Here is a 22,909-nt window from a genome sequence, read left to right as displayed (position 1 = left end):
ATTGGGAGAAAGGGATGAGACTGTAGGAAGTGAGAGGTTAACAGGGAGTTACATACAGGGAAGGGTGGAGTGAGAAAGGGAGTATACAGTACATGATTTAAGGGTAGGGAGATACGAAGGTTCAGAGGGGTAGACTCACAGGCTTCTCAATCAGGTCGATGCAGGGCTGCAGGTCCAGGCCGAAGTCGATGAAGCTCCACTCGATGCCCTCCCTCTGGTACTCCTCCTGCTCCAGGATGAACATGGTGTGGTTGAACAGCTGCTGCAGCTTCTCGTTGGTGTAGTTGATGCACAGCTGCTCAAATGAGTTCAGCTAGAGGAGAAAGAAAATCAGAAAGTGCATTCACCATCATGAACAAAAACTAAGAGGCTCAAGTGTATTTGTCCCCTTTTCCTAGTCTGCAGTGATGTGAAAGAACTAGACAGGTGAAAACAGATTCCCTGTAGGCATCCACCTGAATTTCACCCCCATTCTGTCTTACTAGATAAGTGGAGATGGCGAGAGAAGAGGAAATCGCTTTTAACAAATATACCCTCTGGTCTTACTCAAAACATTGTAATCGCGTTGGTCTTTCCCCCACTCCAGTTTACCTCAAAGATCTCAAAGCCAGCGATGTCCAGGATGCCGATGAAGGAGGCTCCCTGTCTCTTGGTCTTGTCCAGGGCCTTGTTGATCCTCATCACCAGCCAGCGGAACATCCGCTCGTAGGTGGCCTTGGCCAGGGCCTCCACTGCAAACTCAGCCTGTTCCTGGGTCTGGGCCTTCTGCACGTAGTCCCTGCCCACCTTGATACGAGGGGACAGGATGGCACGGGTGAAGTCTGTCACGCTCATGCCCATCAGGTGGCACACCTTCTGAGCAGCTATGACAGGGCGGGATGGGGGACAGAGAGATGAGAGTTAGTGTTGAGAGGGAGGGACCCCGGGAGGGACCCCCCCAGGGAATAACAGTTTGATGCCTACAGCAGTGCATGGAACTAGACTTTGAAACAAAAAATAATTCTGGTGGACTGAAAAGTGTATAATCTGCTGGTCAGTAGAGTGTAATTGACAGATACTAGGATCTCCTTGTCATGATCAAACCAGCCCACATAAAGGTTTGCTGTACCCGTGTCGTCAGGCATGGAGGCCTGGTCTGAATGGCGCTCCTTCTTAAAGCTCATGTTGCCCAGCTGGAGCACGGAAGACACCACCTTCAGCAGACCTGCATGAGGAGTCCAGAGGTTAGAGTCACACCCCCCCAAAGTAAACCAGTGAGAGGGTAGTGTGTCCCGTCCTCCCCCTCACCAATCTGCTCATCCTCTGGAATGCCCATGATCCTAAAGGCCTCCAGGGTCTCAGTGAACAGGTCCTTATCCTGCTGGCCAGGGATGGTCACGTTTCCATTGACCAGGAAGCGGTAGTTGTTGTATCCCTCCAGACACAGCTCGGCTGAGGGGAGCACAGAGTTATTACATCTGATATGCACAGTTAGCTGTACTTGATAAAGTTGATAACGAAGGAGGCTTACAGCGCAGTTTGTCTCCAGCACCAGTGAGCATGTAATAGAAGACATGGAAGGTCCTCTCGTCTTTGGCCTGGCGGATGGCACGGGACTTCTCCAGCAGGTCTGGTGGTTAGACTGTCAAGGAGCCACTCATTCAGACTGGATTGTGAGCTTCTACTGGCCGGGGCAAGTGTGTGTGACTTACTAGTTTATTGGAAAGACTAACAGATGTCTGGAGTTAAACTACACTTCAAATCTATAGACTAAGGCATTTTTATTTAACTAGGCAAGTCAGTTAAGAACAAATTCTTATTTACAACGAAGGCCTACACCGGCCAAACCCTAGCCTGGATGACGTTGGGCCAATTGTGAGCCGCCCTATGGGACTTCCAAACACGGCTGGTTATGATACAGCCTGGATTCGAACCAGGGTGTCTGTAGTGACGCCTCTAGGACTGAGATGCAGTGCCTTACACCGCTGCACCACTCAGGACCCCAAATTATTGTATATTTCAAATGAGGGAGTGAATTTCATTGTGGTTAACATAGTATGAAGGATACAGGTTTCAATGTTGGCCCCCACGATGTATCCGTTGACATCGAAGTTAATCCTGATGAATTTTCCCTGGGAGAGAGAGAACATAGTGAATGACTAAGGAAGCAGGAAATACTTGTCCAACAAAAAAATAAAATAAATTGAAGTCAAACCACAAGCATCACTAAGATTTAAAAAAAGGTCTTACGAATCGAGATGAGTTGTCGTTCTTGACAGTCTTTCCGTTTCCAAAGGCCTCCAGGATGGGGTTAGCTTGCAGCAGCTGCTTCTCCAGCTCACCCTAGAGGACAAACACAGAACCGCTCTATCAACCAATGACTTTATCCCATTGGATTCTTTAAACCACCACCTCCTTATAAGGACACATCTAGATTAGTGCAAATTCTATAGTGACACTAACAGGACATGCCATTTGTCCTTTCTCAGCAGTGGGCTCAAACTGTGAATACCTTTGGTGATTCCAATGGATGATTCGTAGTCATGCACTGTGAGAACTACAGTCATCTGCTTTAAATTTACTTTAGTTTCACTTAATTATGAGGATTTCAGTTGCTTAAACATTTGATGTGTTTGGATGTTACCTTTTCACACCCATCATTTAATCATAAGTCATACGATTATTCACACAACTGCATTACCTTACTTATGGAGAAAATAAAAAACTGCATGCAGACCATTGAAAATCACGACACACGGGAACATACACAAGTCCACAATACCCCACACACAGCGCAGTGTTAGTGCCCACACCTTGAGACCCAATGGACAACCCTGTGGCCCTCATCAGTAACCCTTCACCCAGAGTAACCCCCAGACCCCATGCAGAGAACTGACTGTCAAGATTCACTACACCGACATGAAGTATACACAACCCCTACAGCCAGAAATCTGTACATAGTTCACACTGAGCTCTACTTCAGACTGTTGTACAGGTGGATCCATGCACATGACTCCATCTAAAATGCCATTAGTAATACTACAGTGAACTTCAATTTTAAAAGGATCTAATGCATGGACAGGAAAGCCTACTGATAACCTTCAAGAGTCTGTTACAGCTGAGGCGGTGTCAACATGTGAGGAGCTTGGCACATATTGGGTGGAAATCACTTCAATCCACCCAATAAAAATACAGACTTGCACTAATATTCTTACATAGCATAGCAGTTAAGAGGTTGCTGGTTCGCATCCCCGAGCCGACTAGGTGTAACATTTGTCAGTGTCCCCTTGAGCAAGGCACTAACACTAATTGCTCCTGTAACTCTTCCTGGATAAGAGTGTCTGCTAAAATGACTCAAAATGTTAAATGAAGCTGCTATAGTAGTGGCTTTGTCAATGTTATCAATCTGAGGAGCTCACTGAACCTTTTACCCTGAATCTTCAAGGACAATGTTAGTGTAAAACCAATCCCTAACTAATCCTATACATTACACCACTATCAGGCTTTAAACGGTAGTAAGGAGCAGGGAATAATGGATCTGTTGACTGGTATGAAGCATCCCCAGTGAACGAACACACACTTATACAACTAGTCCACTGGCGTCACAATGCACACAGCAACTCAGTGAGTTTGTCCAGAGATCTTTAAAATGGTGTGGACAAAGAGTGAGAAATGGAGAGGGAGCTGAGAGAACGTTGACCAGATCTCTGAACAGACACACTGGAACACACACACACAGCAAGCAGACATGATGGAGTCTCACACACAGGTGAACACATCAAGCACACTTCTGGAACCACCAGGGGGAAAACACAGGATCAACAGCGTTATGCAAAATCCAGCCAGACTTGTCAAACTGCAGAGCTGTTTACTCATTAAACATCTTTAAACTTAGTATTTAGAAGATCAAATCAACAATACAAAAAGGGATGCGCTCTCAGTTTTGTCTGGCTGAATTCTAATGGCAATTTCCCCTTTAACAAAGAACATTCCTTCCTCTGGACCGACACTGGTCATGTGACCTACACTTCCAAGTGACCCACTAGCCCACCAAAGAGCACGCTCCAGCAGCACGGGGGAGGAGGGAGCGACAGTGCAAGAGCCAAGGAGAGGGAGGAAGGGCGTGGAGGAGGAGATCCAGAGATGTGTGATGGGAGAGGAAGGAAGGGGGGTGATGGGGGGGGGGGGGGTAACTCACATGTGACAGGAACGAGCTGGTCTGTTGATGGGAAAAGAGAAACACACAACCTCAAAGGAATGATAGATACAGATACTGGTCTGCTTTCAGAAAAGACTGGGCCTCTCTTGAACCCTGTAGTCACAGCTGCATCCATCACAGGGATGGCCAACTACAGCACTGCAGGGTTACATTTTGTCTCATGGCTTTATAGAGTTGACCGGAGGTCACTTTGATTCAGCTCAGCCGCTGGAGGAGGAATGTCAACAAAAGGAATAATATAGCCAGTCCACTGTAGTTTTGATATCACACTATGAACCAGCTACCAAGGGAGTTTAATCTACCTCCTGCAGTGCTACGGTCAGTCTTAAAGAACCAAGACTGGCCAACCCTTATTTAGAGGTCCTCTATGGCACCATAGAGCGGTGTGACTGATGTAGAAGCAGCACCTATCCAAGACCTGGAACAATATGGCGATGGCTTGACAATGATGTAATGTTAAGTACCACTGGCAACACTATTTCTCAAACGCACATACAATCACAGTACAAGTAGTTGAACATTGAGGACTCGGAAAAGCCTGGTTCCGAGCTGATAAAGGACCATAGGAAACCAGGCCCACGCAGAGTGTGAGAGCATGGTGAAGAGAAAGAAAAAAAGGAATAGGAAAGAGAGTAGAGAGAGAAATGAAGAGGAGAGGGAATTATGAGAGAGAATAGTAGAGTAGATGACTGACCTGGTCTTTCTTGGTCTTGTGGGAAGAGGCCACATGGGCCAGATACTGAATGACCTTCTTGGTGTTCTCCGTCTTCCCAGCACCAGACTCTCCTCTGTGGAAGAGAAAAGGAAGGAGGACAGAATCAAAAAAGTGACTTCCTTAAATCGGTTATCAGCATTATCACACCAAACATTGATATTTCAAGGTCATGTTGAGAGACCAAGATTTGCTGTTCATAGAGTTGTGCTCAAGACTCACGTGCAAAGAATGGACTGGTCTTCACGGTCTGTGAAAAGAGGTGGGGCCAAGATTTTTAAAAAAAGGTCCATATTACATGCATTAAGTTGGATTGAATAACATGAGGGGACAGTTGAATTCAATAGTGACAGAATAGTTTCTGCTATTACTTGCAGCCCTTCATGGGTGCTTGTGGTGCAGAGGAACTTCAGTTCCATTGTCAGAACAACTAAAGTATGTTGTTGCCAGCTGGCTTCATATAAAATGTGAATTCTACAGTGTGTATTTGCTATCTCAGGAGCACATGCACCACATTTTTGTCTCTGAAACAGGAAGCGCATTGGTCACACAGGAAATCAATACCCGGCTTCCTGCGAATGGAAAGGGTGATGCCTTTTAACCAACAAGCCACTTAACCATCCCCATACTGCACGGTAACTCCCTCCCTCTCCTCTAGAGTTAAATGACTCCCTTTACTTAAATGGGGGCCAACCATGGACTAACAAGACAAGAGGGAGTGAATGGACAGCCTGACAACACCAAACAGTACATCAAGGTAATGGGTCTGAGAAAGAGAGTACTGAGAATGTACTGCATGTAGACTACATTCCCTTACAGACTAACTAATGGCCTTTCCTTGGTTATGGAAGGCAGGAACCCTCAGAAATCAAGGCTAACGCTTCACTACTTAAATGCAGACTTTCAGATCCAAGTGTGCCTGGGAGGAGTCTGAACCGATTCTTATCTTCTAGACAAATGATCTTACTAAACATGGATGTTAAAATACTACCAATAATACTACCGTTTTACTCATTAGCCTTATCTGAATACATTTGCTAGGTTACTTACTACGATGTTGTAGTATAATAAGGACCTTGGCTTACCCTGCATCATGCTCCTGTAGGCCGTGTCAGTGATGGCATAAATATGGGGGGGCATTTCATGCCTCTTCTTGCCCTTGTACATATCCACAATCTCTTCTGAGTAGATGGGCAGATTCTTATAGGGGTTTATAACCACACAGAAGAGCCCAGAGTATGTCTGTGATACAAAGAGAAACACTTATTAATATTGGCTACTGAACATACATGCTCTCCTCTATCCATGTCCTGAACCAAGAACACTAGAGTCGGACTTGACTGGCCTTCTTACATTGGATTTTGGCTAGTCTTGAGATCGACAGAATTTTAATTGAAGTGACATCAGTGAGAGACTGCAGTAGAAATCACTCCGACCTGCCAATGTAATAGTTTAAACTGACTGTATATTTTATAATTGATGGTCTACAGTCAAGAACAAGACTGGACAGATGTATATGGGGAGATCATGGTGAACATTATTTTCTGAATCTAACCCTCTCCAAGTCTGTCGTCAACACCAGCTCCATACTTTATTTCCCAATCTCCCTCCCTGACTACAGCCAGAGGCTGGGCTTGATCAGTCATGTTTCACAATCACCAAGACCTTCTACCAAACAGTGACATCATCCGAGGTAATTTCACCCCACCCCCTCTGTCCCTTTCATTATACCTATCTAAAGCCTCCCCTCATCTTGGTATGGGCATCTGGAGCAGCTCTCCTCCCCACTTCACTTTTGTTCATCAGCCCTCCATATTTCTATTTCCTTCCCTCTCAGCTACATTCCTGTCCTCCACTCCCCATTGCCCTTGCTTCTGGTCTGGTAGCTGTCTCAGTTGCCTCTCCCAAGGGGGGAGGTTTCAGAAGGGTACCCGGTTCAGTGGCGCACAACACGGCAGGACCCAAACCCCAAGAGGGCCAGGGTGTGTTGACTTGACCGGGTCAAAGCCCAATGTAGCAGGCACCAATTCACTCCGTCGTGGACAGAGGGATAAATGGCATTATGGGGGAACAATAATTAGAGCACGATTTACATTCCATCTCCATTTAAAACTCAACTCTGAACAGCTTTACCCCCCCCCCCAGGAGAGTATTGTTCCCTGCAGATTCCTGTTTACAGCAGTACTCCAAACACAGAAGGAGCGAGTAAGAGAGGGAAGGGAGCCAGAAAGGGAGGACTGAACATACTCGTATGTTTGGTAAACATTACAGCCTTTCATTTGGGATGGCAACCTGCACATAATGGGTCATCTGACACAATTGGCTTAATGGGGCAGGAAAGGAGGACAAACTGGTTTGGAACCAGGCCAAGTCGTGACATGAGCAGACAGTGCTTTCGTAACCAGCATTAAGCAAGACCTTGGATAACAGCTAAAAATCAGCTCTCGTATGGGGGGGCAAGAGTGAGTCAGGAGTGTTCACATGAACACAGAGTAATGATTGACACACGTATTATACAATGAGGTGAGGTCCTTCAATGTGCTGTAGTATCAGAATTTCTTTTTCAGGTTCTACAGGCTGGGACTGTGTCCTTCAGTTCAGTGTGTGCCTTGTATATAATACTCACGTAAATGAGGCCAGAGTAATATCTCTCCTTGAGGTTGTGCAGCACCGAGGCCTCGTTCAGGCAGGTGAGCTCGGCCATGTCTTCCACCTTGCTGAACTTGGGCGGGTTCATCTTCTGGATGTCATCCTTGTTGACTTTCACCTTCTTGCCAGAGTCTGCCAGCTCCACCAGGCACTCTTCACCTCGCTCCTCCTTCACAGATCCTGCCTCGAAGCCCAGCCGCTCCGACGGCACCCACACCAGCTTCTTGGTGGCCCAGTCTGCCTGGGCCAGAGGGTTGTTGACCATGTTGCGGTCCACGTACAGGAACTTGTCTGCGTCCGTCGCCATGGTTGCTGTGGAAAGAGACCCAGAAGTTGGTTAGGGCTAGGAAATCGAGCATTTAGTTGTAGTACCAATTCTATTTAGTTAGACCGCCACCAACAAACAAACCTGACGTAAATGAGCAACAGTCCTGACATATACTGAGCCAAGTAAACAAAGACTTCCCTTAAACTACAAAGCTATATCTATCCCCAAAACAAGAATGTGGGGATGAAATTTTATTTCACCCTTGCGGCAATCTATATCCACAATACCCATGGGTTGTTCTGATCTAAAGCTAGCCACTGCCCAGAAAGTTTGTTGGGTTGTGAGTTGTCTGTCAGAGAGGTCTGGTCCCTGGCCGTTTGCCTTGATGTAATGTCTGAGGAATGTCGGGGTCACCAATGTTTCCTCTACAACATGGAGCGCTCAGGTTAGGTCAGGTCAACATAAAACACACTTATCTCAACAAGGCCCCACTATTCAGGCAACAGCTACGGATGCTAAATCAAATTAAAGGCCGCGCTCCTTCTCCAGCCAAGAAGGTCTCTAAAAAATCGTAACTTACAGTGCTGTGAAACTTAGTTGAAGTCGGAGGTTTACATACTTAGAACAGTCATTAAAATTTGTTTTTCAACCACTCCACAAATGTCTTGTTAAACAAACTATACTTTTGTCAAGCCGGTTAGGACATCTACTTTGTGCATGACAAGTAATTTTTCCAACAATTGTTAACAGACAGATTATTTCACTTATAATTCACTGTATCACAATTCCAGTGGGTCAGAAGTTTACATACACTAAGTTGACTGTGCCTTTAAACAGCTCGGAAAATTCCAGAAAATGATGTAATGGCTTTAGAAGCTTCTAATAGGCTAATTGACATCATTTGAGTCAATTGGAGGTGTACCTGTGGATGCATTTCAAGGCCTACCTTCAAATGCAGTGCCTCTCTGCTTGACATCCTGGGAAAATCCAAAGAAATCAGCCAAGACCTCAGAAAAACAATTCTAGACCTCCACAAGTCTGGTTCATCCTTCGGAGCAATTTACAAACATTTACCACATTCAACTGTACAAACAATAGTATGCAAGTAACACCATGGGACCACGCAGTCGTCATCCCGCTCAGGATGGAGACGCGTTCTGTCTCCAAGAGATGAACGTACTTCGGTGTGAAAAGTTCAAATCAATCCCAGAACAGCAGCAAAGGACCTTGTGAAGATGCTGGATGAAACAAGTACAAAAGTACCTATATCCACAGTCAAACGAGTCCTATGAAACCGACAACCTTAAGGCAAGGAAGCCACTGCTCCAAAACCACCATAAAAATGCCAGACGACGGTTTGCAACTGCACACGGGGACAAATATCGTACTTTTTGGAGAAATGTCCTCTGGTCTGATGAAACAAAAATAGAACTGTTTGGCCATAATGACCATCGTTATGCTTGGAGGAAAAAGGGGACGGCTTGTAAGCCGAAGAACTACATCCCAACCGTGAAGCACGGGGGTGGTAGCATCATGTTGTGGGGGTGCTTTGCTGCAGGAGGGACTGGTGCACTTCACAAAATACATGGCATTATGAGGAAGGAAATTTATGTGGATATATTGAAGCGACATCTCAAAACATCAGTGAGGAAGTCAAAGCCTGGTCGCAGATGGGTCTTCCAAATGGACAATGACCCCAAGCATACTTCCAAAGTTATGGCAAAATGGCCTTATGGACAAAGTCAAGGTATTGGAGTGGCCATCACAAAGCCCTGACCTCAATCCTATAGAAAATTTGTGGGCATAACTGAAAAAGCATGTGTGAGCAAGGAGGCCAACAAACCTGACTGTTACACCAGCTATGTCAGGAGGAATGGGCCAAAATTCACCCAACTTATTGTGGGAGGCTACCCAAAACATTTGACCCAAGTTAAACAATTTAAAGGCAATGCAACCAAATACTAATCGAGTGAATGTAAACTTCTGACCCACTGGGAATGTGATGAAAGAAATAAAAGCTGAAATCGTTCTCTACTATTCTGACATTACACATTCTTAAAATAAAGTGGTGATCCTAACTGACCTAAGACAGGGAATTTTTACTAGGATTAAATGTCAGGAATTGTCAAAAACTGGGTTTGAATGTATTTGGCTAAGGTGTATGTAAACTTCTGACTTCAACTGTATATTCATGGTAATGTGCAACATGTGCTGACCATCTCATTTAAATATGTGGTTTTGGGACAGACTTCATTGATTACATACTTGGAGGAAAATCTTCAAAAACAATGCGTTTCGCAACGTTCGGTTTCTAGGGACGAGGAGCACGTCAGAGTGGGAGGCTAATAGACATACATAATGAGGCTTGAGGAACCTCCAACATTCAAAAATGTTGGAGAACATTCAAGGGACTAAAAGTTTAAATACTTTGGGGTTAAAGGCCTAAACACAATGTTCAGTCTTGAATCTTGTTTACAACGCTTGTGTAAAACAACCACAATGCCAGACGTGAGCGACATGGCTTGCAGGCCCAAACAGGACCGGTTCACAGCTCATGAACAACATCTTTAAGTCATTGAAGTCAGTTCCATGGTGTAACCCACATGGAGAGACAAGACAAGTATTACCAGAATCCAGTGGGGGTGAGGGACGGGTGTTTCATAACGTTTAGCTATACACAGAGGTAGAGAAAAGGGAAGGCCATTATCTGAACATTCCAACAACGGGAGAGTTGTGCTTTCCCACCACCGCCAGGGTCGTTAGCCTAAAACTTTCCTTTACTCCCTAGGGTAGAAATAAAATTTAACATTTTACAACAAATGGCAATGTTTTGTTTTACATACTCAACTTTGCAAGACAGCACACACTCAAAAAGGTTACAAGTTTTTTTTCCACTTTACCATACTTATGAGCTTTGTTTGTTGGCAGAGTTTCTGTTTGGATAATTTGGAAATGCAGTTTGTGAAATCTTGGGGGGGGGGGGGGGGGGGGTTTACAGGTGGCAAGTTCTCTTACAGTGCCTGCCATCATAAAGCTATTCTTACGAAATAGCAGCATTATTGAATGTGAGGTTTACCTGATGTAGAATGGGGAAAAGTTATTTTATAGGCATGTTAACCTACACTGGGGGCAATGCATTCTACTGCACACAAAGGCTAGGGCAAGTAGATGTTTGAGAATGTATTGAGAAAGGCTGTACTGCACTGCTGACAGAGGGTTATGAGAAATACTAAAAACGGCACATTAACCCTGATATAAGTTAGGGAACCAGGACTGTAGCACCATTCTTCACCCTCCTCAGAGCTCTACAGCTGACTTCCATCACTACACCCTCCCCTTTCCCAACCCTTACTTCACCGTTTCCTACTTTAGAGTGAGGTACATCACAAATGAGTCCCTCCGGACCCCTCTCGGTCAGCTCCAGTCTCCCTCTCCCCACCCCCCCTCTGTTTATCCAGTCTTCCAGGGTCACATTCCTCCCATACTGACCCTTTATCAAAGACAGAGAGCAAAGGAATGCTGCACATTTCTTTCCTCTGATCACCAGTCTCCTGGTCTTTCCTTCCAGTCTCTCTGCCTCTACTCCCATCACCACATCAGTCGAGGATCGCACACGTTGAAACGGATGTGGATCTCCCATTCGTCAACCAATTTTTCAGCACGCTGTTGATGTCTGAGGACATTTTTGCGAGATTTGACATATATTTTTTTATATTTTAAAAAATTGGTTGCAAAGTGCTCTAAGCAGGCAAACGCTATTGGTGTGTTCGAGCCCTTAAAAACACTCACGATACATCAATATCACCTAGCCCTGGTAATGCACCCACAGGCTGTACAGTATAACAGTTGACTGTGGCAGGGCCTAACCATCTGCAACGTTAGGCAAACATAACCAGCAACCACACCAAGGGGCAGTCTAGTCAGTTCCATGCAGTCCTAACACAGCTAATGCCTGACTGCAATAGTTAACCATTGTTTTCCTGCTTGGCAAAAACAAGCAGTAGGGAGTACAGCCTCAACACACCAACGCTCTGGGATTGATTCTTATCAGCGTCAGCTAGGCTAACGTGGGCGTGTAGCATGAAGAGAGAAGAAAAAAAACGTGTGGCCTACATGAAAACAAAGTCAAACAAGCAGCTCAAACATATACAGGCCATCTGTTGAGTGGAGGCAGGATGGGGGCCAGAGAGTTGAGCTTGTATTGTCTACCAGCAAGACATGGATAAGCCAGCAGGATAGGAATATAACAATGATATTGAACAGAAATAACAATGATAAAATGAGACTTCAAAAAGGAGAGCATGCAGCCGTTTTGGACGGCCCTGGGGAGGGAGAAGAGGCCTGTGCTGCGTCCTATACACGTCGTCTTGACACAGATTAGTCAGTGACGCATCTCCTCCATCCATCTCCTGAGAGCAGCACAGGGCTACATTTATAACCACATCTATTCTTTTCATAGTCATTCTATGGAAGGTGCTCTACATTGAAAAGTGAAGGCAAACCTGAAGTGTGATGGTCAGCCGTTGTCAATGATGTACAGGCTAGGCAATGTCTATGGCATTAAGAGAACACTGGGTAGACCGACGTATTTTATTATGACTCAGAGTCCACAGCCTTCTGTCTGGCCACCAACGTCCACAGCCTTCTGTCTGGCCACCAACGTCCACAGCCTTCTGTCTGGCCACCAACGTCCACAGCCTTCTGTCTGGCCACCAAAGTCCACAGCCTTCTGTCTGGCCACCAAAGTCCACAGCCTTCTGTCTGGCCACCAAAGTCCACAGCCTTCTGTCTGGCCACCAAAGTCCACAGCCTTCTGTTTGGCCACATCCTCACTCAACCTGGGACGCCACTAAGCCTGAAGCCAAGTACTGCGCAGTTGCAAGGCCCCCCCATGTCTTGTCACGTTAAACTCTGTTCAGCTGTACAAACAGACTGATCTATTGAAGGTTGGCTACATTGAGATTAGCCGTTCTGGTAGTTACTCATGCAGAGTTACAGATTAATGAAGGCGACACGTGGAATACAAGGAAACCAATCCCTCCAACAGTCCCTAAATGTGACCGAACCCATCTGACAATCAATGACTAGCTAACATGTCATTCAAGGCTAAGAAAAAGACTCCGACATCTTGGAAGGGTGGTGCTTAGTCAGAGAAGTGGCCTACGATAGGAGCGGAACCACGGGCTGAATAACAAGGGGGGGGTTTAGAACCAACTTCAGAGACAAGAATGAAGGCACAAAGGGAGGAAGTAAGGAGTGTCCTTGTCAACTCCTGGCCCTCTCGTTAAAAAGGCACACTAAGGGCTGCTTGCTCAGAGCCATCCTTCCCTCCCTCCTTTCTCCACTCAATTCATTCCAGCTCAGTGCCTTCCCCTGCTCCTCCTCACACAGAGCTATGCTGAGTAGCTGGAAAAACCAAGGTCTTGATCCTCCATCTCGCCAGTCAGAGACCAAAGGCTACATTTAAAACCTGACCATGTACAATAAGCCTTGTATCCCACCAGCCACATTATAAAGCTGTTAAACAGCTGTGGCCAACTGGCCATGGTATAGGTCTCCATTGACTGGAATATTAATGGAGCCATAAATACATCCTCCTCATATCACATCCTACCCTGTCCGTCCCTACTCTAGTCATCAGATGGTCTCTTGTTGGGTCCAGTCTAGCATGCATGTTAAGCTTTAACGGCCTTTCGCTCCATCTCCTGCCCCCTGGCCTTACCTCTTCTAGTCCTCACCACTGTCTGATGCCCTGAGGGAGAGAGTGTGACTGCCAGACGAGGCCAGAGGGCAGGAGAGGTGGAGTGTGTCTAAGTTCATTATGGACTCAGACACCGTCTCCCTGCCTAAAAGAGGGGAGGGAGGGGGAGCCGAGGAGAGAGAGAGGGGAAGAGGAAATGACAAAGCGGGAAAACTATTTTGCCATTTGTGGAACTTTGTTGTGTGAATTCTTGCAGAGTGCGCCAGGAGACACCGTTGAAACGAGAAGTTCTCAGCCCTCTGCAGACTGCAGTAAATTAAGTCCTGGAAACGAACCACACTCCATGACAAACCCTTATCCACTATTTTTCCACATTCCTCACTAGAGATGCACATAAAAAACAAACTCTAAGCAACCGGTTAGTCTTGCAGCACCATTTCCTTTAGAATTATTATATTAACTGTACTGGTTGACAGCCAGTAGGTGTCAGTCTGACACATACGCCTACACACGTATAATGATTTGGGGTCAAAGGGCTTATGAAACGGCTCATATTTCTGTTGTCATTCTGACAGCCATATTGAACAAGCGAAAGCGCATTGATATTAGATAATGTTACATAAGCCTTTTAACTGTTGTGAAAGAATGCTGGAGGGAGTCATACATACCTGCTTCCTCAGTCATTTAAATAAACATGTCTTTCTAAACCCTACTCAGGACATAAAACATCTTTCACCTGACCGTGAACACTGAAGATGTCTTCATCTCATTTTTACCCCCACTTAGACTAAACCATCCCCTCCCTTTTGGTCTGCTAACTCCTATATCTCCTTACCTCTGACTAGAAGTCTTATCTACAATATAAGAGCACTCCCTTTGAATCACTATGTAGTCTAGGCTACATGAAGACAACAAATGGCGTCTAGCGTTTATGGAGGCTATTCACCAGTCAAACAAAAAGCACTCACGGCCAGTTGAACATGTGCTGTATTGAAACTAGTTGGGCATATGGAACCTGACCTGCATTTGTGTTGACAGAGGAATAAAATATGGAGTGGCAGTCAGAGGGACGTCCCCGTGCAGAGAGCGTTTCAAAGTTCAGTGTGAAACTGTGTTCGAGTGCTCAAGTTGACTGTTGGGCAATAGCCAGTCTGACACATACATGTATACACGCCTACAAAACCAAACACATCAGGTGCGCAGATCACACCCAACATGGAACAAAGTCTCTTTTCTGACATGCAAGGTAGCTTTTCACCACCCACATGGTGTAAAAGACCTCTACCTAACTAGTAATCTGCTTCTCTCCATTAGTTACATTGAATAAAAATATAACCGCAATAAAGTGTTAGTCATATGTTTCATGGAGCTGAAATAAACATTTGCAGAAGTGTTCCATACGCACAAAAAGCTTCTCAAATTTGGCTACATCCCTCTTAGTGAGCATTTCTTCTTTGGCAAGACAATTCATCTGACAGGTGTGGCATATCAAGAAGCTAGTTAAACGGCATGATCATTACACAGGTGCAGCTTGTGTCGGGGACAGTAAAAATACACTAATGTTTAATTGTCAGACGACACAATGCCACAGATGTGTCAAGTTGAGGGAGTGTGCAATTGGCATGCTGACTCGAGGAATGTCCACCCGAAATGTTGCCAGAGAATTAAACGTTCATTTCTCTTCCATAAGCCGCCTCCAACGTCGTTTTAGAGAATTTTTGCAGTATGTCCAACTGACATCCCAACTGCAGACCATGTATGGCATGGTGTAGGTGAGCGGTTTGCTGATGTCAACAGAGCACCCCATGGTGGTGGTGGGGTTATGGTATGGGCAGGCATAAGCTACGAACAATGAACACAATAGATTTTATCAATGGCAATTTGAATGCACAGACACACCGTGAAAAGATCCTGAGGCCCCTTGTTGTGCCATTCATCTGCCGCTGTCATCTAATGTTTCAGCATGATAATGCACGGTCCCATGTCGCAAGGATCTGTACACAATTCCTGGAAGCAGTTCTTCCATGGCCTGCATACTTATACATGTCACCCATTGAGCATGTTTGGGATGCTCTGGATTGATGTATATGACAGCATGTTCCAGTTCTACCAATATCCAGCAACTTCACACAGCCATTGAAGAGGAGCGGGACGACATTCCACAATCAACAGCCTGATCAATCCTATGTGAAGGAGATGTGTCACGCTGCACGAGGCAAATTGTGGTCACACCAGATACTAACTGGTTCTCTGATCCATGCCCCTACCTTTTTTTGAAGGCATCTGTGACCAACCAATGCATATCAGTCTTCCCAGTCATATGAAATCCATAGATTAGGGCCCAATTCATTTATTTCAGTTGACTGATTTCCTTACATGAACTGTAACTCAAAATGTTGGAAATTGTTCCATTGTTGCTTTATTTTTGTTCACTATAAATTAATAAAGGACAACTATCCCCCCACCCAGCATAGGCCTGGCATGCATCATAAACCAAGCAGCAATCAGTGTTTCCACGGTTAAGTCCAGAGAAGTGAGAACAAGCCTTGTTTGTTTGGAACCCCAGACATAGATTAGTCATTTCCTGCTATTGTTGCAGTCAGTGGAACCCTACAGGTGTGTGCTGTGAGAGGGAGGATGGGAAGGGGGCCCCAAATAGGAGGTATGAGAAATTGACAGAATGGAGTAGGAGGAAGGAAAGAAACAAGTAAGCAAACAGTAGAATAGACCTAGTAGTGGGATTTGCACTAGGCCTTTTTAGCTGATACATTGGGTGTCCCTGCCAAGTCGACCAATCCGATTGACCCAATTCAAATCATATTGTTCAAGCCAGACTGAACAATAGAATGAATTTATTACATATAAATAGATAGCGAGAGTAATGGCAGTAAAATAAATGTTTAAAAGAATTTGACTGGCAAGCCAGCTGCAGTAAAATATGACTCAAGCCTGAATCAGAGAGCACAGATGTATGCACGCACGTAATATCCTGTGTTTGATGTCTGTAATACTAAGAATCCATGATATCCAACCTGTTATTTAAAATAGTGATTGCAAAGAAATGTACTTGAATTTTATTTTAAAAATCCAGTATTTTTCCTTCATAGCTTGTTTGTTTGTTTATAGGACACTTCCATGATGTATTTCTCATGCTCTCACTTGTATCTCAGCAGCATACATATGGTGAGCAATATGTTTGGAACGGCAAATTCCAAGAAAAAAAAATACGTATATTTTTTTAATATCAGTACCAAATCGTAATACATATACAATTGTGAGAAACGCAATGCATATCGTATCGACACCCAATTATCATGGAAATATTGTGAGGTCCCTGGCAATTCCCAACCCTAGTTTAAAGATGGAATCCGTATTAGGGGAAACAGCTCCACTGTCCTCCACAGCACCGTCGTTATCGTTTTATGGATGTAACAGAGGTGAGGTGCGTCGAGCAGTGTAGTTAAAAAAGGTTGCAGTACATATTCTGTTGTTGTATCACACAATGACGTCTGATGAAGAAACTTGTTTACAGTAACTTTGTTGTAATATCCCAATCTGACATGACAGTTTCACCATTAAGGATTCCAGCTTTAAGAAGAGAATGTGACCCATGTTTATATGCTGATCAGTGGCTATGAGCAGGTCTGTATACATTACTCAAATGATTTTGACTCTCATGTGGATGATTGATCTTTGTGTTCTACTTGCCCCTTTGACTGGTGATGTAGTGTACATTATATGACATGGCTCATAAATAGCAATGAAGCATAAACTGTAGTCCTGTCTAGATGATGACCTTTCATCTGGTCTGCTGTAGCTAGCTGGTATATAGGGCCTAAAATGAATATAAAATTAGGATTGTTTACTTGGGGAAATGACCTAATTTTGATGGCATGTTCAAAAATGTAGTGCTCTTTATTTTTTGCTTCCATTGTCTGGATTATCATCAAGCATTTGCCCATGTTACTGTCTCTCATCCCTGCAAGGGCAACTATAGTCCTGTAAATCTACAGTTAGTTTAGAGGACCTCACCTGACAGAAACCAGGTCAGAAACGTCTTGGGACTAACTGATAGCATCAACTCAAGAATCACAGCTACCACTGAACCCTGGATAACTGTGGGACACTTTTGTGCCACGGTGCCCTTGACCCAAATTGAAACAAAAGCAAGTTGGTTCCTAACAGTAATCTACCTTAGCCAGGATGTCTGCATTCTAGTTGTCCTTCAACACATTAACAGGCATTTGAATGTGTCCTGTATGATTTTAAGCAGATTTTTAGGCTAGACTACATACTGACCAAATGTGGTCGACCCACTGGTCATGAACTGGATACAGTCTAGTAGGGACATCATTGAAACAGTCAGTAAAATGTAAGATCACGACAAGTTAGACTAATCAGTTTATATCTAAAAGGTCATTATAACTAATAATAATGGTGAATGCCTTTCCAATGAGTAATGTTGAAATCCAGAGTATTCGTTTCAGATGCTGCCAGGGGTTTGATTCACAGTTCAGTGCAGTGAAAGCACAAACAGGAAATTATGTTATTCTGACAGGAACCAACACCCTGCTTTAGTGAAATAGAAAGACACCAGAGAGACCAAGGATGTATGCAAGAAAGTCATGAACTTGACTTTGCATACTGTTACCTTCAAAAGACAGAAACTCTGTTCTAAGACATAGGCCTGTGTTTCCCTTGAAATAACAAGTTTGAATTAATGGGCATGATATTAAAATGTGGCTATATCTGTAGGGCAGACATTCACTCAGTGCAGTGGGAACAGACTTTCGCACAGGCCTAGACTGAGCCATGTTCCTATATCAGGAGAATTGCCCAAGCTCACTGGAGAACCATGCGTAATTTGAGAGTCCCAGATTGCCTGACGACTCACACTGAATTCTTCCTCTGCTCTATATTTCGCTACAATTCAGCTTGAGACTGCCAAAGTTGAAGTTGTTTGTGGTGAGGTCAAAATTAAGGTCACCAGTGATTGGATCATCTCAAACCAATCAGACTATCAAAGCCAATGAATGTTACAAAATGCTGCTTTACCGACTTGTGTTCGTTCTGGTTCTGGTCCAAATCAGAATGGTTAGAATGGGTTTGTGTTCTAACAACCTAACTGGCAGGCGTAAAAGAAACTCCTGAAACTAGATCCCCTACATACTGGTCTTGACGAGAAGATAAAAGACAACTTGGGGTGAGGTTCTCTTCTGTAATGTTCAACCAATCCGATAAATGTGGAGGAGTTAAGATGGAGTCACATTGTTAACATCCAAAAGTGGAAGTGGCATCAGACGCTTTCCATTTGCCCTGAAATCCAGAACATCCCCTTGTTAGGGACTCTGATTTCTAGAATGCTAGCCTCTGCGTTGGGGAGGTACTCCATTCCAGACTCATTGTGGAGAAGAAACTAATATCAGTGGGCGTGGCATAGCGTTTGGCCGGAGCAACGAGTTTGGGTAGCCAGGCAAAGTCCCTGAGGTCGAAATAATCAGAATCAAAGTACTGCATCAATCTATAATTTCACAAAACAAAAACACTGACCAAACCCAAATTACTGACAAAGAATTTAGACTGGTGTCATTGCATATATAATGTCTGGTCGTGTAACAAGGTTCACTAGGCCTACCGAGTAAAGTGAATATAGTCTAATTTAGTTCAATTACTTAAGCCAAGAAAGATAATTTATCATAACTCAGAAAATGTAAAGTAATACTGTACACGACTGGATACATTGTCATTTCACGCATAATGATTTCATTGGAGTGTAGGCTGAAATACATTAAACAAATTCAATGACGTAGACCTAAAGCATCAATCGAACAGGAAGCGTGGACGTACACAGCGAATCAATTATAGAGTGACGTAATGGTGCGCAACAACACTCCCGGGGTACGTTAGCCTACAAACTTGTTTGCTTGCAAAGCGGCTGATCACACAGCGAAACCTAAACTATACAACATGTTAATCCGCGATGAAATAGACACGTCAAAATGGTTGTAAACAGGACCGTGCTTATAGTTGATGCGTTCCATTATTTGGAGTTACTTTTCATTCCCTCCCTTTCTACATCTCATTCATGCGAATCACTTCCTGTAGTTAGCAAGTTAGCTTACGTTACTTGCAACATTTTCTCGCCATTGCTTCTTTAGTCGCTGATACCATCTTTCTTTGACACCGTGCCTGTTAAAATGAAACTACTTTCCACCTGAAATTGAATCAACTATGTAAGCAAAAGTTAATACAGTTGGATGTTGAAAAGTGAACAATTCATACATCTGGGTTATGAGTTCCCACCCAGTGAGGTGATGAAGTTGCAGTTCCCGTCCTTCCTGGTTAGGTACACTTGTTCACCGCTAGACACAAGCATGTGAAGAGCCAAGGCTGAAGGAAATGAGAATGTAGCTAGAATAGATATCTAGCTAGCGGGATTATTACCTGCTGTTGAGATGCAGAGTCTTTTGGGGTTGGCTAGCTACAACCGGTGGCTGAGTCTGTCTCCGTGTCGCCGCGAAACAAACTCCTTTTCAGTCGACAGCAGCCTCGCAAATAACTCGGATCAAACTATAGTGTTCTCTTCTTCCCTCTCCCTCACTCTTTTTTTCTCTTTCCTCCTCTCTTCCACTAGCTAGTTAAATTCGCTCTTTGCGTTGTCAGTCGGGGTGCGGTCCAGAGGGGGAGGGGCCTATATGTTATGTCTCCGCCCTCCCAGCTTCTCCCAGCCAATGTTATAATAATCCTTACCGTCTGGGCCAATAATGCTATTGAAGGGGCGTTTCCAAGTGGAGAAACTAGTGCCACTGGGCAAAATAAAATCTTGAACATGAAATAGTTGAGGGGAGGAGAAGGGGGGCACAGATAAGGTGGTGTTTAATGAAGGAGGTATGTGCACTGTAAGGATTTTTCTGACCATATAAGTACCAGTCCATTCAGGATGGGCTACATCATAAAGGTTATCCCCGTGTGTCATTAGACTGGGGCTAGACTGTCTGCTTTGAAGCTCACCGACACTGCTTAGAGAGAACCTACCAAGGTTCATGTCAAAGAATCTACCACTACACAAACTGGGCTACAACTGTAGCCTACTGTTTTACTCTTTATCCATTTACCTTTATTTTGACAGGTAAGTTAACTGAGAAAACATTTTCAGTTAGTGATAGTATTACCATCACCACACTAATAATAGTGATATTTAGGGACACAGAAACACTATTGTCTGGAGAAACATACTGAAACTAAAATCACACTGAGGCATAATACATGTAGGTGTATGTGCATATAAAAATACACACCAAATAGACAAACAACAATTCAGATTATTTTTCCACCCTAAGAATTTTTTAAAAATTGCATTCAATTGGTCAATAGCAATCCACGTGACAGAAACTTGACCTGTGCAAATATAACAGTATAGCTTCCGTCCCTCGCCCCGAACCAGGGACCCTCTGCAAACATCAACAACTGCCTCCCACGAAGCATCGTTACCCATCGCTCCACAAAAGCCGCGGCCCTCGCAGAGCAAGGTGAACAACTACTTCAAGGTTCCCAAGGTTCCCCTCAGAACAGCCTCAATTCGTCAGGGCATGGACTCTACAAGGTGTCAAAATGGTTCCACATGGATACTGGCCCATGTTGACTCCAATGCTTCCCACAGTTGTGTCAAGTTGGCTAGACATCCTTTGGGTGGTGGACCATTCTTGATAAATACAAGAAACTGTTGAGCGTTAAAAAAACCAGCAGCGTTGCAGTACTTAACACAAACCGGTGCACCTGGCACCTACTACCATACCATGTTCAAAGGCACTTAAATATTTTGTCTTTCCCATTCACCCTCTGAATGGCGCACACACACCATCCATGTCTTAATTGTCTCAAGGCTTAAAAAGTATTCTTTAACCTGTCTCCTTCCCTTCATCTACACTGATTGAAGTGGATTTGACAAGTGACATCAATAAGGTATCTTAGCTTTCACCTAGATTCACCTTGTCAGTCTGTGTCATATACACTCAGTGTATATTTGGTTCATAGTCCTTTGATTTCAACGTCCACAGACGTCCGTACAGGTCTTGATTTGGGCCAAACATAGACGTCTATGTTTGGTTCAGATTTGACCTAGGCCGGCCTTCATTTGAACGTCCACGGACATCCAGGCCCGACCGGCCTATATTTAGCCCAAACATAGATGTTCAGATTTTCTAACTTGGTTCAGATTTGGTCCGTCCCGTACCTGACCGAATCTGAACCAATCATCAGCATCTCTGTTTCACAAGTTTGGACAGCACAGTACAGTAGAGCACAGCAGTGTAAAGTATAATACAGTACACAATACAGTAAAGCCAAGTAAAGTATAGTGTACTGTATTTTACCCTTCTTTACTCTAATGTACTCTACTCTACTGAACGAAACAGTACTGTACTCTACTGAATTAAACTATACTGTACTCTACTCTATTGAATTAAACTCTACTGTATTGTACTGTACTCTACTGAATTAAACTATACTGTATAGTACTGTACTCTACTGAATTAAACTATACTGTACTGTAGTTTATGCTACTGTACTATACTCTACTGTACTAAATTAAACTCTACTGTACTCTACTGAATTAAACTATACTGTACTCTACTGCACTCTACTCTAATGAATTAAACTCTACTGTACTGTACTCTACTGAATAAAACTCTACTGTCCTGTACCATACAGTACTGTATTGTACTTTACTGTACTGTACTGTACTACTACTGTGTTCTACTGTACTAAACTTTGCCATACAGTACTGTGATGTTCAAACCTGTGAAACATAACCTAGACGTCTGTGATTCGTTCAGATTTGGAACTGATCCACACCGACCACATTTGTACTTGATTGGGGGCGGGCTTATTACAATAATACCCAGCATGCTTTGCACGTGTGTTGCAACATTTATATTTTAGTCATTTAGCAGACGCTCTTATCCAGAGTGACTTAAAGTCAGTGCATTCAACTAAGGTAGATAAACAACAACATATCACAGCCATAGCAAGAAAAGAAAATCTGTAACCTTTACACAGAATATTATTGTAATTGAACAAACTGCGTGCGTGTTGATTTTGTTAACCCATACCCGAAGCGATCAGGACTTGCAGGTTGAAATATCAAAACAAATTCTGAACCATTTATATTAATTTGTGGACAGGTCAAAAAGCATTAGGTTTTGTTGTGGAATTGTTAGATATTACCTGTTAGATGCTGCTGCACTGTTGGATCTAAAAGCATAAGCATTTTGCAACGCTCGCAATAACATCTGCCATCCATGTGTATGTGACCAATAAAATTTGATTTGATTAAACATTTATGGCAATTTAGCTAGCTAGCTAGCTTGCTGTTGCTAGCTA

At 43.9% G+C, this 22,909-nt stretch overlaps 1 protein-coding gene across 2 annotated transcripts in view; it reads right to left on the bottom strand.

Annotated features, from left to right (window-relative positions):
* The window catches only part of LOC110486511 (myosin-9), a 31,970-nt gene extending 11,546 nt beyond the window's left edge, over positions 1–20,424 (bottom strand). The window contains exons 1-13 of one of the 2 annotated variants that reach the window (XM_021558159.3): positions 19,973–20,297; positions 7,537–7,871; positions 5,996–6,152; positions 5,133–5,160; positions 4,893–4,986; positions 4,178–4,198; positions 2,230–2,322; positions 2,048–2,111; positions 1,511–1,609; positions 1,288–1,431; positions 1,109–1,204; positions 592–863; positions 140–313 (exon numbers count right to left, since the gene is read on the bottom strand). In XM_021558159.3, coding sequence (XP_021413834.1) covers positions 140–313; positions 592–863; positions 1,109–1,204; positions 1,288–1,431; positions 1,511–1,609; positions 2,048–2,111; positions 2,230–2,322; positions 4,178–4,198; positions 4,893–4,986; positions 5,133–5,160; positions 5,996–6,152; positions 7,537–7,866 — 1,572 coding nt within the window. In that variant the 5' untranslated portion in view covers positions 7,867–7,871; positions 19,973–20,297. Of the gene's footprint in view, positions 1–139; positions 314–591; positions 864–1,108; positions 1,205–1,287; positions 1,432–1,510; positions 1,610–2,047; positions 2,112–2,229; positions 2,323–4,177; positions 4,199–4,892; positions 4,987–5,132; positions 5,161–5,995; positions 6,153–7,536; positions 7,872–19,972 lie in introns of both variants that reach the window. The other variant, XM_036941229.2, reaches the window with a different exon arrangement.
* Positions 20,425–22,909: the final 2,485 nt, after the last annotated feature.

The sequence above is a fragment of the Oncorhynchus mykiss genome, chromosome 13, assembly GCF_057628025.1.
Source record: "Oncorhynchus mykiss isolate SJ-2025 chromosome 13, ASM5762802v1, whole genome shotgun sequence".
Taxonomy (NCBI): domain Eukaryota; kingdom Metazoa; phylum Chordata; class Actinopteri; order Salmoniformes; family Salmonidae; genus Oncorhynchus; species Oncorhynchus mykiss.
Note: the sequence above shows the minus strand (reverse complement) of the source record. Positions and strands in the feature narration are given on the sequence as shown.